This window comes from Mesitornis unicolor, unplaced genomic scaffold, assembly GCF_000695765.1.
Source record: "Mesitornis unicolor isolate BGI_N332 unplaced genomic scaffold, ASM69576v1 scaffold28225, whole genome shotgun sequence".
Lineage (NCBI taxonomy): Eukaryota > Metazoa > Chordata > Aves > Mesitornithiformes > Mesitornithidae > Mesitornis > Mesitornis unicolor.
This window is the reverse complement of record NW_010184006.1, coordinates 23,402-38,724: the sequence shown is the minus strand read 5'-3', so window position 1 is coordinate 38,724 and position 15,323 is coordinate 23,402. Positions and strand designations below refer to the sequence as shown.

The 15,323-nt window shown below is 40.3% G+C and overlaps 1 protein-coding gene across 1 annotated transcript in view; it reads right to left on the bottom strand.

Annotated features, from left to right (window-relative positions):
• Window positions 1-15,323, bottom strand: part of TENM2 (teneurin transmembrane protein 2) — a 97,386-nt gene that overhangs the window by 67,498 nt on the left and 14,565 nt on the right. The window contains exon 4 of the mRNA XM_010184332.1: window positions 5,291-5,485. Within this exon, the coding sequence (XP_010182634.1) occupies window positions 5,291-5,485 (195 nt within the window). The remainder of the gene's footprint in view (window positions 1-5,290; window positions 5,486-15,323) is intronic.

Genomic DNA, 15,323 nt, shown 5'->3' with positions numbered 1-15,323 from the left:
AATGCTGTAGTGAAGAAGCACAAAGACTGAAAAATAACACTTAAATAGATAAAATAGGAGTTCCACACATATGTCTGCGTGCAGGGACATTTCTTCTGAAATACACTGACGTTCCAATGACTGATGTGCTATAATAAATAACAAAATAAAAAAAAATAGCTGAATAAATTGCATGTTTTATTTTTCTTTGGAGTATCTTCATCAATACTGCTATTATTACTATCCAAATGCTAGAGCACTGTGTCAATAACATTAAGATATCCACTTGAAGTACCTAGAAGCCAAAACACCATTGGCTTTCAGCTTCACTTCGACTCCTAAATTATTCAGGTGCTTCTGAACATTTGACTCGTGGTCCATTAGTAGCTGAGCTGTGAAACTGAGAGTCCTAGGTACTTCAGTCCGTATTCTAACCAGCAGATAATTCCTCTTAAACAAATAAAGGAAAACAGATATAGATATGGCTTCTCAATCTAGAAGCAAGAGAATAAGGAAGGGAAAATAGTTGTGATGGAAAATAATCCAATGAAATTCCAGTCGCTATTTCAATCCTAATAAACAAAGGAATGTTATGAGCTGTCTTTCAAATCAACTCTATCAATAGCATTATGGTTTTTCAAATTTTTAGCTTATATTGTGAATTCGTATAAGTATACCACGCTCTCCTGCAAATACCAGCACAGAGGTTTTACCAATGCCTTTTGCTGTGGAGCCGAGGGCCAAGGTCAAACTCATGTCCTAAATCAAATGAATTCATCTCATGACTGGTGCATATTAGCTCACAGCAGAACCACCAGGGATGATTGGCATTCGCTCCTGCAGCTCCAGGAAGATGTGAGTTCATAATGAAAGTGATTTATCTCTCATCTTCTCAAATTGATCCTTCTAAATTAAGGCAGAGACATTTTCACTCTGCCTTATGTGAAAAATACTTGATCTTTCAAATCTCAGCTTTTCTATAAACACAGAGTCTCGTCAAATTACTTTACGTAGTTGCAGAACATTTAAAGTAAGTATACAGATTAGATACAACACAGAGGATTGAGGCAGACACGTTTAGAGATACAATAACATGAGATACCAGAATAGTTCTGATTTTAATTCAGATTACAGTTGTACAGGAATAAATTATTGTAAAATTTATTATAAGACCTTCATTTAAATGACAACACTAGCTATAGGTTTTTTCCTTTCCTTTTTTAAGATCTAATGCTTAGTTAATCACACATGAAAATATTGCAAGATAATTTCATATCTATAGGTAAACCAAGATTGTTTTGTAGTTCAGCTAAGATTTGATAAATTCATAAATTGTTTTAAAATTATCCAGAATGATTGTCCTGTCCTGTTATTCCTTCTTGGTATTTAACTAAATCAAAAACTGTCCAAAGTTTAGAATGTCTTTAGTACTATTTCTGTTGAACCCAACAGACGCAAAGCTGTGATAAAAAAATCTAACTGAACACAGAAATAAAGAAAACAAAGATTAAGGTCTTTTACTTTTAGGATAAAGGTTACATTTGCCCCTAAATGTTATCTATTTATTTTTTTCAGATGATGATATTTCAATGGAAAATTTAGAAGGGTAATACGTGCCCAACACTGTACGTGGCAGGACAGCCAACTTCAGCAGATGCTGAAGAGTCCTAATGCACTCGCCACGTCAGAAATGTGTCATCTTCCTTCTCAAATGAAAGCTCCAATGAGAGCAACGTGGAGCACACGAAAACATCCCATTCTGCTACACAAATTAACTGCCTTTCCTCTATCCTGAATCTCAGTATTCAGGCAGCTGAGACTTATTTCACCCGAAAAAGCTATCGATGCCCTTAAGCCCCCAATCTCCCTCATTTTATAGCAACTAACCACCTCTGTCCTCTCTCCTAGACAAATACACTTCATAGCTAGTTTGTTCTGTCATATGAATAAGAGGTTTCAAAGTGTAAATTGAAGATTTTTTTAAATTGAACTCAAGTCTTGTTCTATTTTAATGTGTGTTCTTACAGTTCTCATCTTGGGCCAGACCCTCAGCCGCTAAAATCAGCCTAAGGTGATTACCTGCACTACAACCACACTGACTCACTCCCACTCTTGAGCGGGGTTTACAGTGGTGTTACATGCAGGTTTATAATGGTGTTCACACAAACAACGTGCCTCAGCAATCAGTGATGCTCAGCGCGACTCCCAGCCCCATGGCAGCTCAGCTCGTTAGGGCTCGTTTAGCATTGGGCCCTCTGTGGGACTGACAAAAAAGGGGCTGAGCACAATTTATAGCCTGAAGGACAGAAAAGGAGGTCAAGGAGTTTTCTGAACAATACGTACCATAAAACCCCCGAAGAGTCATGAATTACACTTACAACATTAAATGTCAGTGAAAAATGACCGGACCATGAAACTGTCAAGAAAACCAGCCTTAACTTAACCTAATTCGGCAATTTCACACGCCTCCCCCTGAACCAGATTGAATGAAACCTGACAAACATGTCACTTCATCTTATGTGCAAATTTGTTAATGGCATACCGGTGTTTATGCTGCAAAAATCATGCATCACAAGTATTGATTTTGGTGCCATTTTCATTTCAGGTAAATTGTTTGAACAATATGACCATGATGAATATCAGAAACAGAAAGCTAACGGGAATACAAAAATGCTGACACACTTGTTCTAATTCAATATGCCAGTTGGAAAATGGCAAATGAATCAACTTTCACCATTCCTTTTGCAAGTTCAAATCAATACAGGAGATTTAGTATTTTTTATATATATAAATACAGGTATACTTATTTATATCGTTCTACTATTAGAATGGTAGGGTTTTAATTCATGCAAAAACTTTAAACAAGATCAGATGCAACTGGGGAGACCACTTCATATAATGCTCTTTTTCCTCTAGCTCTTGCATTAATATGAGAAATACGTACAGAATAAATGGAACTTAGAGTAGAAACATGATGGTTGTTTTTTATTTATTTGTAAGTTAATTTATCAACTTATTTATTGACCAGTGATGTATGCTAAGGGTTATTTTAACCTTTGTCATGTTATTGGCACCGTCCAAATTTGCAGTCAATGCCTCTTGCCTTTGTAATGCATTTATCTTTTTTAAGAAAAAGCTTATCCTTTCAAGTACACTGTTGATTAAATAATGTGTATCCTTTCACCTCACATGGTAATTCTCCTCCCAAAACCTTTGCTGACTGACAACGTTTTGTAGCGTTTCCAACTCTGAATGGCGTTAACAAGACCTTCACAAACAGGGACGTATCAGCTTGTTCTAGAAGCTTCTCCAGAGCCGGTGATGTGTTGGTTTCACCCATTTCAAACATCCACCTTAGGATAAGCTGAATTAAGCACTACAAAAGCCTATATTCTCCTGTAAGAGGGACCGTGGATAGATAGCTATACACCTAGCTCAGATAGACCACAGCCATTCTTGACAACCGAAAGCAGAGAGGGAATTCCATGCAAATAGCTGGAAATTAAAACTGAGATGAGGAACTGCTTACAAGGTAAACCTTTCAGAATCGAATGGAACAAAGATCATCTTAGGCCATCTACCACTGTCTCTCTAATAATATGATCATTTATATGACAACATAAAACATCATTAAATTTCTACAACTTAATTAGACTAAGCAAGCAATTGCAGTTAGTACCAGAAAGAGCGTCTGCATTCCTGGGGAACACACTGGATGTTGTAGTGCATGCTAAAGGCTGTCTTTTCCATCTTTGATTTCTCTAAGAATCCCATCTATAGTAAGGCATTTCAGATAACTTTTAGTACTTCCTGTAATGATACACTCAGGGTGAACTGAGAACTATAAATTCTAGCAGACAAAAAGGACATTATAGAATTTTCGGGAAATAGCTTAAAATGTAACCCCTTGAAAAATGGAAAAACTCTACTGACTTCAATTAAGTTCTGGATTACAACGTTAACAACCAGTGCTGTGAAGCTCCCTGCAAGGAGGTGACAGGAATGGACTGAACAGGCAGTCGCAGTGCTGGCAGTCCCACCAGTGAGGACCCTCACATTTTTCATTTTTGGCAAAGTAAGTTCACTGTGACTAATCAAGGCCTTGTCCTACAGGCAGTGATTGCAGTCCATGCACAGAGAAGTAAACCCTTGGTTTAGGTCAGCATGGTTTTCTCCCCTTTGTTTTCTGATGGGAGAAACAGCTGGTTACTATAGGATCACTTGTTTATTAGAGAATCACGGAGTCATTAAGGTTGGAAAAGACCTCTAAGATCATCAAGTCCAACTGTCAACCCAACACCAACCATGACCACTAAACCATGTCCTGAAGGTTTTTGCTCATTGAAATCAATGCACGTGGTGACAGGTCTGCATCCCATTCCGAATACTCCACAGAGACTCATTAGTCCTGAAACCATGCAGCTCCTGTCCTATCACTTTAGTTCTCAAACTGCTCCTCATTCTGGAGGATTAATAAGCGCTGGAATGTCATCATTAAGTAGCTTGAACTATTGCTGCTCTGAGGATGCGCTAAGGTATGCTGAACTGTCTATTTAGAAATTGTCTGGGGAGTTAAATCCCTTTTAAAACCATACTAATATATTTTAAAAAGAAAAGCAGTCCAATTTCTGTTGTTCGTTCTAACAGAAAATACTGTGAATAAAACCAATACTGGGCTTACTCTGTGACCGCATTTTGCTTGGGTTATTTTGTTAAATTTGCTCGTTCTATCTACACAAGGAATTTGACACTTTCAACATGAAGAGCTTTTCTGTATTTAAAGGACAGTTATTGCTGGTGTGCACCATCTACCTTTCCTTAATCCCATATGATTGCAGCTAACAGGAGTAATTTGCCTTACATGAAGTCTGTAAGTAACAAGGATACTTAAGTCTTTCAAATTTGTTTCATCAAATTCTAACAGTGACTGATGTGTTTGCTTTGTGTGGAGCTACAGCTGCACAATTTTGTCTACCACTGCTCCTTTTTACTCCGTATCTCATATCTGAATTGTTCAATAAACATAATCCATAAGAAAAGATTTATCTTCACTCTTCAACAAAGGAATTATTTGGGTTTACATGTGGCAGACATTCTTCATACTGCAAAACAACAGAAGGCCAGAGGTTTTGTCTGAACTTTCATATATCAGTAAAGTTGTGATGGATTCATTTTTACCCTCTTCTACAGCAATCTGCTACAGTACTTTTACATTTAAGTTTTTATTCTGTTCTTTCTTTTTTACCCCTACCCATTACCTAACTCCAAACCCCAGGAAACAAACTCCCAACACAGAAATAAAACATCCTACCTTCCTCACAGTTCTCTCCTTTATAGCCCACAGAACAGACGCAGTTCCCTTCGATGCAAGAGCCGTGCCCTCCACACGAGGGGTCGATGCACTGGCTGATGGGCACGTCGCATTCCGGACCTTTCCAGCCGCTGTAGCACAAGCAGGTTCCTTTGGAGTACTGACCATTGCCACTGCACAGCACTGGGCAGGCAGCTGGAAATTGAACGGAAGAGAAACAGCAGACAGGGTCACGGATGCATCCCTGGAGAAGTACATTAAAAATCCACTACAAAATACTTAAACATATGTTCAAATATGTTACTTTACTGGGAAAAAAAAGTCTAAGGTAGTTTGTAGAAGTTCAGTTGTTCATTTCTAAAAGAAATAACTTGATTACTGTCTAATAAAGCACACATGGGTTGGCCATTCAAGAAATACAACTACAATTCCTTACAGACTATTGATGATGTTTGGGATAACTAATGATAACGTGAACATGTCTGAGTCTGACGTTACTGTGCTTTGTTCCATTAGGTAACATCCAATTTTCACAGAGAGCAGAACACAAAACACTCAGTCCCCAGAATGTTTTATTATTTATTACAACCCTTATTATAACCCATCTTTATTCTTCCATAGAGCACTTTTTTAATGTCATGTCCTAAGCATTTTTTAGGATCTTTGACTTGTTTTTTTTCAGTGTAAGAATCTTGAACAAAGGAATAACACAAGCTTTCATCTGCAACAAATGGACCTTGCCACCCATCTCCTTGCTGAACCTTGTTTTCCAAATCCCAGTGACTGCCTTAACCCTGTCTGTATTGGCAAGAAAGCACCATTAATACTTATCCCTCCCTCTTGTATTATTCAGGGGGTAGGATACACTATGAGCAAATACTCATTTATGCAAATGAAGTGAAGCCTATGAATAATAAAGGTAGGCAGCAGGTAAGACCAGGAATCAGATGCTGTACAAGTGCAGAGCAATGGAAACAAATGAGTGGTTTATTAAAAGCACATAAATGCTACACTAAGGCGTATTCAGCCTTCTCCATGCTCGTGTCTCCACGTGAGCATGGCAACCTGTGCACTTACGCGCCTGCCACAGACTGGGTGTACGGTCACCAGCCAGAGAAATGGGAAAATAAGAGAATGAAGATGAGAGTAATGAAGTGGATCTTTGAGCACTTCTGTGCTCTTCTCTCTCATGCAGCTTGATAAAGACAGAAAAGTATTTCCTTGTCTTTTCACCCTTCAAAGTAATTAGAAACTAACAGCTAGTTTTACAGTGCCAAACATATACTCAAAAGCTACTATTAATCATTAAAAGGTCTTAATGTCGTCTTGCTTCTATTATCCCTTTAACCTGAATAATCAAGAAGAACCCAAGTAATTGATTTCCCACAAAGAAATGTGTAATTGTCCAGTTACACAACCCCTCCACTGTTCAGTCCTGTAACCCTCATTAATCCTCGCTGTCCCATTGATCCACTGCAAAAACACATTTCAGGATAGATTTTTTCAACAGTTTTCTTATTTGAAACAGGAAAAAACTGATCAGAAGAAAATATATTCAGATTTGTAACCTGAGATGTTAGCTAAAATTTAGAGGGAATTATTTCAGTTAAGACCACAGGTTGGTGGGCCACATGTCACAGGTATAACCTTTTTAGCCTATTTTCTCTATGGTAGAATAATAACAAAATCAATATGCTGAAGTTTGGGGTTTTTTTGCTACCTCTCCTCTGTCTCGGGGCATATTGTCCGTCCTTGGTAGCAACAGGACTTCTTTCTACTTCATTCCTGGTTTTCTCTCCTACTGTGAGTCTTGGTCAATCTTTTTCTTCCTCACTCCAAAAATGAATACAAATCTGAAAAAAATATAATTTCCAGCAGCAACTTTCTGGTTTCAGATGTGTCATATGTTCACAAGAGCTTTACTGAGTTCATGTGGAAAAGCTTATGCTAAAGTTCTACTGGTTTTGCTTTTTGCAGCTGGTTTGAGAATTAAGGTTACTGAACCAGCTGGCTTGAACTACAGTACAGACAAATATCCATTATGTCCATATTGCACTCCAGGACAGCCTAATTCACACCTTCTGTGCATCACCATGAAACAGCCTTCCACGACACACAGCACACTGAACTAGCAGCAACCTGGATGCCATACGAGTAACCACTCCTGTCTGCACGCACTGCAGCACGGGGTCCATCGCAGTCCCCAGCACACACGGCGTTCCACTGCCTGGACACTGCTGCCGCAGATAGCTGAGCCATGAAGAACGGCACCAAACCAGGACCACGTCCACTCTGCGGCTATGACTGGGGACACAACTAATTCCTTTCTCTGTAACTTTCCACTGCAATTAGAAGTCTTGTTTGAACTGAGTCTGACAACCTATTCACAATGTAAGCAGTAAGCGCTGAAGTGCAAGTTCAAGGCTGCACTAACAGAGCACTCAGACACCATCTGAAGTGTCCTTACATCCTAAGTACCACTAACTGTTCCATCAGCCAATTTTAACAAAATTGAAAAGTTAAAACTCATGGGAGAACATTCCCCAATTGAATACATAGTTTGATAAATTTGTGGAAAGAAATTCTACACACAAAGAGACATCACCTACTGCAGGAAGTCCTAACACAAATGAGATCAAGAACAGAAAGAATTTACTGGAGAAGCATCGAACACAGGAACAATTTTTACTCTTCCTCGACTCTCTGCTGCATGCCACCATCAGAGCTGAACTATTGGGTAACAGAGCCCTTAAAGCTTTACTTCCATAATAAAACCTCTGTTGGCTCCAGACGTCACATTATTATAATTTTAAACAAATCAGTACTGAAATATAACAAATTATCTCTTGCTATATCAAGTGTTTGTCCATAAGATATTCCTAAAAAATAGGAGACATTAAACGTATGAGCATAGCTATTTGTAGTTTAAAAATACATTAAAAAAACCCCCCACTTTCCTTCATGTTTTACATTTAAACCTATTTTAATCAGTTGGGTGTACATTTTGCTATTGGTCTGCATTCCTATCAGTTTTAACTGAAGAGCAGTCCATGGTTTGTGCTGTGTCACTTTTATCAGTCATTGCTATTTTTATGGTACTTTTCAGGTAAGAAGCTGCCCCTCCCCGTCCCCAGCAAACTTCAGCCCAATAAAATCGTTCTGGAATGGGAGATGGAATGAATTCGGGCCCATTTTCTCTCCTCTGCTCCTTACACCTCACAAACAAAGCACTCGTGTGGTCAGAACGGTGTTGGACTGGAGTACCTGCTCCTCACAGCTCAGCAACGTGAAACGCTCATGAGAACAGGGACAGCTGGGAAGATCCAGAACATCTTTCATGTTGCTCTAAGACATTGAGCTCTTCCAGCAGAAGGATCTTGTAGAAACTCCCCCGGAAGCAGAAGAACGAATAACTATGAAGAGCCACTACTGACACCAAGTGCTGCATTAGTTACCTGGTGAAACTGATTACTCTGACTACAGAACACACGAAGAATGAACATGGTTTAATGGCAGTGTTACTCTATGCGTGCAGCATCAGGTTAGTACAAGACTGAACCACAGAGCCCTTCAAAGCAGCCGTGCTCTGCAGTCCCTCCTTCAGCTGCCCACACCGGAGCTTCCCCAGCTCCTTGCCTAGCACTGTCAAAATTGGCGAGCACCAGGAGACCCACGCGAGAGCGTCCAGGAGACAAAAATCCATCAGGTGTGCCAAATCTCTGACATTCAGAAACCGTCGGAGGAAAGCAGCACACGCTGACTTAAGCACTAAAGTATGGATGCTTTAATTAATCCAGGGTGAATTTAATTGCTTTAGTTAAGTGGAAATCAGGTTAAAAATGATGCAGAGCATTCTGGGGTGTGTTAAAAACATGACATATGAGTTGGACGAATCGATAAATTAAATGCACACAGATGTTTTAATTAAACCCAGGAAAGTTAACGAGGATCACTAGAGACTTTTAAGCCTATGATTAATTCAATTCATTTAAAATACCTGTAGAGATATGGGGATTCCTCCAGTTTGGGAGTTATAGAAGTTCTCAATCGATAAGTACTTAAGCTGTTCTACAAAAAAATGGCAGGATTTTTATAGAAGTGACTGAGCAGCGTTAATTGCTCAATGAATATTTACATTCCTCTGAACACTCAGCAAAGTTCTGCTTTGGCCAAAATTTATCAAAAAGGTCATCAGAGTGACCTTATCTGTCAAAAAGGCACCACATGCTTCTCCCTCCTCTATCATTCTACAAAGTATCTACTTCCATTAGATAACTGCTTTGCTTACTATTAAAAAATTCCATGTAAGAAATACCAACACGTCTTCCCATACTACCTAGCAGCAATTTCCAGAACTACAGCAAATTTTAAAAATTATTTCTTTGGGGTTGGTCACTTGATACAAGAAAATTTTGCTTCATGAATAAACCTGTATATTTCTAATGACAATGCAGTCTGTAAGAATAGAGAAGACAAAAATTAAGCAAATGTCAGTACACTGGAACTAATGTAGTGGTGGACAGAAAGGGCCGAAGCCCCACGACTGCTTGCAGGAAGATGAGTTAGGCAATGCAGTCAGCCACCAACAGAGACCTAGGTCCTGGTTCTCTGCAGATACTGCAGTCCTGAGAGGGACAGAAAAAGGCTGAACAGAAGAAAAAGATTTTCAAGTGGTGTAAAACAAGCCACAAACTGGAGACAGAGGGAAAAGAGCCCGTTTCAGCTCAGCTGGACACCCTACAGAGCAGCGCAGGGTTCAGATGTCTCCAGGTTGCTCCTGTTGGTACATCCCCGATCCAAGACTTCCTGGGCCCGTCTGTTCCCATCCAGCGCTGGCAGCTCTGCAGCCAGCACTGCCTGCACTAGCAGCAGACTGCAGCTCTCCACGCAGTAAACCAAGATGATTTGCAAGATGGTCAACTGATCTGCAGCCACTCCAGGTAGGGCCCTCCCTATCTCCTACATAATTCAGGAGCAGCACAGTTCAATTTCTTTTCCATATGCATCAATGCATCCAAGGAAATGGAAGTTACCCTGCCCTGGTTCTGGTTTATCACAGGAGAATGGGACTGATCAGTTTGCCGTATATTTCATGCCTTTGCAAATAAAGGTGGGGGGAAAAACAAGGGAAGAAGATACATGGGACTGGAAGAAAAAGTAGATGATGGATACAAATGTCCTGAAAACACTGCCTTGCAATTTAAAACTTGTTTTCTGTGGGAAGTAGTAACACAGAATCAGAGCTGTGAAATTCTACTCTAGGTATAAGCGGTGAAGCTGTTACAAGAACATGCAGAGAAAACAATTTAACTTTCTACCAACAGATGGAAATAAACAGATGTTGAACTCGACTGCTGTCATAGACAAGCATAGATCTTCATTGGAATGACTTGATAACTTCATCACTAACAAACTGAGGAGGAAGGGAAAACTAAACTGTTTCGGGGGTTTCGGTAGCGATCTGCATGGAAAGAGCCAGTAAGGAATCAAAGAGATGGCACTTCAAGCCACAGAAAGCAGCAGTACGGACAAACAGCAAATGCCAGAATTACCCTTCCAGACATATGTGTTGTGATGCACAACAGACAAGCAACAACAGCATAAAGTCATTTATGCATCTAGAATAAGACACGAAAGAGTGAAATATTTCTTCAAACATTTTACAGCAGTGAATGGTGAGAAGCTATCACTTCTCTGGTACCGGTTCAGCTCTGGCTCAACGCAGTGCAGCAGATGCAGGGCTGCACCCCTAGGCTGCAGAATTCGGAGTATTTGAAACCCAGACTGCTTTGGTCTCATTTCAGTCACTACTACTTGCCATATTAAATTTACCAGAAAATATTTAAATCATAACAAGATGAATTGCACAGCTCCATGTCAGCTGCAGATATTTAACCATTTTTCTACATTTGCATTAGAAATCATCTTGTTTGTTTGAGAAAGCAAAGGGGGATGACAGCTAACTAAATTAGCTGACTGAATTTAATTAACTAACTGAATTTAATCTCACCCAAACAGGTTCTAAACATAGGAGAAGATATAAACTACAGGTTCAAATCTAGATATCATGTAGATACAAAAAAGTACTCCATGTTGAAACCTGAAGCTGTGATTCAGGGCTGTTTCTGTTATTCAGGGCTGGCAAACGTCTACAGGTACCTGAACAGCTGTATTTCTGTAATGTGACTTCCAAAACCACTGAATCAGCACTGCTCCAATGACATTTACCATCAACACAAGGACTCCAACACAACTTCAAAGACAAACTCTTAGAGCTTAATGAAATAAACAAATACCAGTACAAGTCCATGGAGACGAAGCAACTGAAAACGAAAAGGTAGATTGCAACACAATTAAATAGCTAACCCATTAAAGACAAAACCCAATTACAAAGCACACATCACCGTGAGCACCGTTCACCGTTCAACTCAGCAGAGCAGAGTCAGAGCACAGCGATCCCGAGCACCCACCGAGGTACAAGACTGGAAGAAAGGTTCTTGGCTTGCCAAGAAATGAGCTGCACAACTGTCTGCACTCTGCTTGTATCTGTATGCGTGTCCACCTCTGTGCTGCACTGGGAACCGCGTGAAATACTCTGCTCATTGGAACCCCATTGACAAAGAAAATATCTGTACCAACAGATGTGTTGTTGTTGCACGTGTGTAAGAAGGGAAGAAAGATAAAGTGAAGTAACTGATAATAGAGCAGGCTTTGAAAGCAGCTGTGAGAGCTCAAATGAATGTACCCAGCTTTTAATAAATATGGAAGTATTATGAATGGATGTTTCTTCAACAACATTACAGTAACAGTGTTTCCGCATGCTTCCTATCTTTGGTGTAAGCAAAGTAAACTTCCTTGTCATACCAAGCCAGCAAACTTGGTTCCAGCTGCAGGCCTTGGCTCCAGCACGGCCTCCAGCGCTGCCTTTGGCCTCTGAGCGCCCGCAGGTTGGGTGACGGGTGAACAGGTAAAGGTGCACTGGAGTCCACTGAAAGCACAGACCCAGCGCTGTTTACAAGCCTGCTTCTCTTTACTGCCCATGTTTTGTCCAGCAGTGGTATTAGCACATTTTCTCGGTTATTTCCTTCCTCCTTCATTACTGAATTCCTCAGCATTCCTCATTTTTTTCTTAATTTAGCCTTGTTTTCAGAATTTTCTCCTACAGAAACTCTGCCTTCTTAGCTGCACCACTATCCTGCAAGCTCTTTGGGAAAAGGAGTCATGCATAATTTCAAGCTCATACATGGCAACATGAATCTAGAAATACATGAAAGGGCAATGCAATCCACAGGCATAAATTTGGTTGTATTTTTACTGACCGTTTAATATAGAAAACAAAGGATAATTAAGTTGCAATACTAGATGCAAGTATTTGGTATATTTAAGAGCATTAAAAAATATTTAGAAGATATAAAAAATAAATTAAAGCAATTTTGCTGCCCTGTAAAGGCACAACTATAACAAACCGAAGAAGTGCTTCTGAACAACAGGAGTATCTCTACTTGAAATCACTCAGGACAAGCTCTTCTGTAGATAAATCCTTTATAACCCTGAATTCAATGCTGGGATCGGCAGAAGCCATAAAAGCTGTAAGAACAGTGAGAAACTAGCATTTTGCTTGTTGAAATCTGTATCACAGTTGAACTTGATGATCTTAAAGGTCTTTTCCAACATAAACAATTCTGTGCTTTTTAAAGTCTGATTTCTCAAATATTCACAATGCTAAAAGTAGCTCCTGGGTCCTATTTCCACTTTGTAAACATCCCCTCACAACGAATGCAAGGGTTATGAAGCACCAGTTTCCAGCCTGGCGCAGGCTGGGACTAATGCGAACACTCTCACATCCCTATCCTGTCTCTAGTAGCACGTGTCTTGCAAACACCTGCAATGGACTACAGGGACAGGTACAGGCTTTTGAAGAGTAATGACGTGTTAGGATGCTAAATGACTTGAGTTGTAAGAGAGTTTTAACAAGGGATCTGGAGCAGAACTCAGGCGTCCAGACGCTCCAGTCCCCTGTTTTTAGCTCTGATCTCCAACAGAGCTCATGGGGGTTGATGAGGAAACCTGCAGACCAGAAATGAGGGTTCCTGTATTCTGCTCTTGTCACACTGCTGACTGCGCCTGCAGCCCTTTTGGAGTCACCACCAACAATCCGAAAAAACCAGCCTGTGACCCCTTCAGTTCCTGGCTCCTCTTCAAATTGTCAATTAGAGAGAGGTGGAGTGGTGGGGTTTCTGTTGGCTCTACTTGTCCACCTGACACTGGATCAAAGCTACGACCTCATTTCATGCAGGCAAGCTCGCAGCCGACAGACGGCAATGACTGTCAATCATTGTCAGAACAGGTTACACGTCCATTTATTTATTCTGTAATTAATTTTAGACACAGCTAAATGGCACAAGACCCTTCTCAGAGTGAACTGCAGTTCTGTAAAACTCAGACAACTGAGGGCAGACAGGCAAGCAAAGGCAAGTGAGGACATGATCGGTTTGCCAGAAACAAAAAACGTCTGCTAGTAAAATAGAAGACTGGGAAAATGAGAAGAAAATTGGTAACAAAGGCATTTTAAGATTCTGAGTCAGGGAGGTGGGAACTGCTGGAGAGGAACATTGCCAAAGACAGCCCCGTCTGCTCAAGTATCAAAGCGATGCTCCCCCCCGCCGTGACGAAGGATCTGAGCGACGAGCCAGGGCTGCGCTGCTGCTGCAGCACGTACAGAAGTTGGCACACATACACACATAAACACACTAAACCAAAAACAAACCCACTCAGAGATACTTGGAGAGGAGTTGAACATGCTGAATTTTGTCAACTGTAAGAAAGGATGTGAGATATGTGTGGGTGACAAGTCATGAACACAGTATTTCCAAATAAAAGCACACTTTTTCTTTTCTCCTTTTTTTAAAATGAGTACAGCATAAGCGATGAGACATGCTATGATTATGAACACATAAAATGTTTGTCAACAAAGTGGTTATTTCTCTAATTTTTTCTCTAACCCACAACACAGCCCTCCCCTGCACTCTTGCTGTATCGCAGGGGGCAATGCTGTTGTTCTGCTTCATAACCCGGACATTTTTGTTGATTCATCTGTTTCCTTCCCTCACAGCCAGGCTTTGAAAGAGCCTCACAGATTTGCTCTGCATTGCATCTCTTTGTCAGAATTCTTGCCCTACCTCTCAGCAAATAAAATCTACATTAAATCAACACCTTTTGCTCCGGTGTTGATAAACTCAGTCTTCTTCAGTCAGCCTGTGTGCAACAGTGCTGCAAAAACCATGCTGCTGTCAGGGGCCTCAAACAAGAACGCGCTCAAGGACATGATTTTTGCAACTGTGTCTAATACATCCTAGTACAGATACATCCTAGTAGAGTCACATCCTAGTACACTGACTGATACATCCCAGTACAGATGCATCCTGGTACACCGATACATCCCAATACAGACAGATCCCAGTAAATCCTGAAGGATTACTGCTAGCAGAACAGCAGCTGAGACCAGGATAAGGGAGCTGAAGAAGGGGGTCCAGGAAAGACCACACACGGGAGAAAGACGGACAGTCCATGGAAAGAGCATCACGAGTGCCTCTTCAGAACCACCAGAGACCACCAAAGGTCAGAGCAAGAAGAGTCCCAAAGAACTGAAATTTGAATAACAACTGAGAAAAAGCAAGCGTTGCTACTTCTAGCAGTTATACCACCACACTTACTAAATAATTGACAGCTTTCCACATTGTCATACAGAGATTAACAGTACACACATAACAGAAAATGGCAATGGTAGGAACTCTTATCATGGTGCGGGCAATCATCAGAAACAACAAATCAATTAGAATAAATTTTAAAAGAAACAGACTACACTTTACAGCTTAGTAACTATTTCAAACTAAATAGATGTTGCAAAAGAAAGAAAAAGGAATTTTAAAAAACCTACCCTTCTTTTTATACTTATTAAAGTGGCGCCGTCCTTTGCCAGTAAGCCAAAAACAAACAGAATGAAAATAAAATAATGAAAAACCCGCACAAGGAG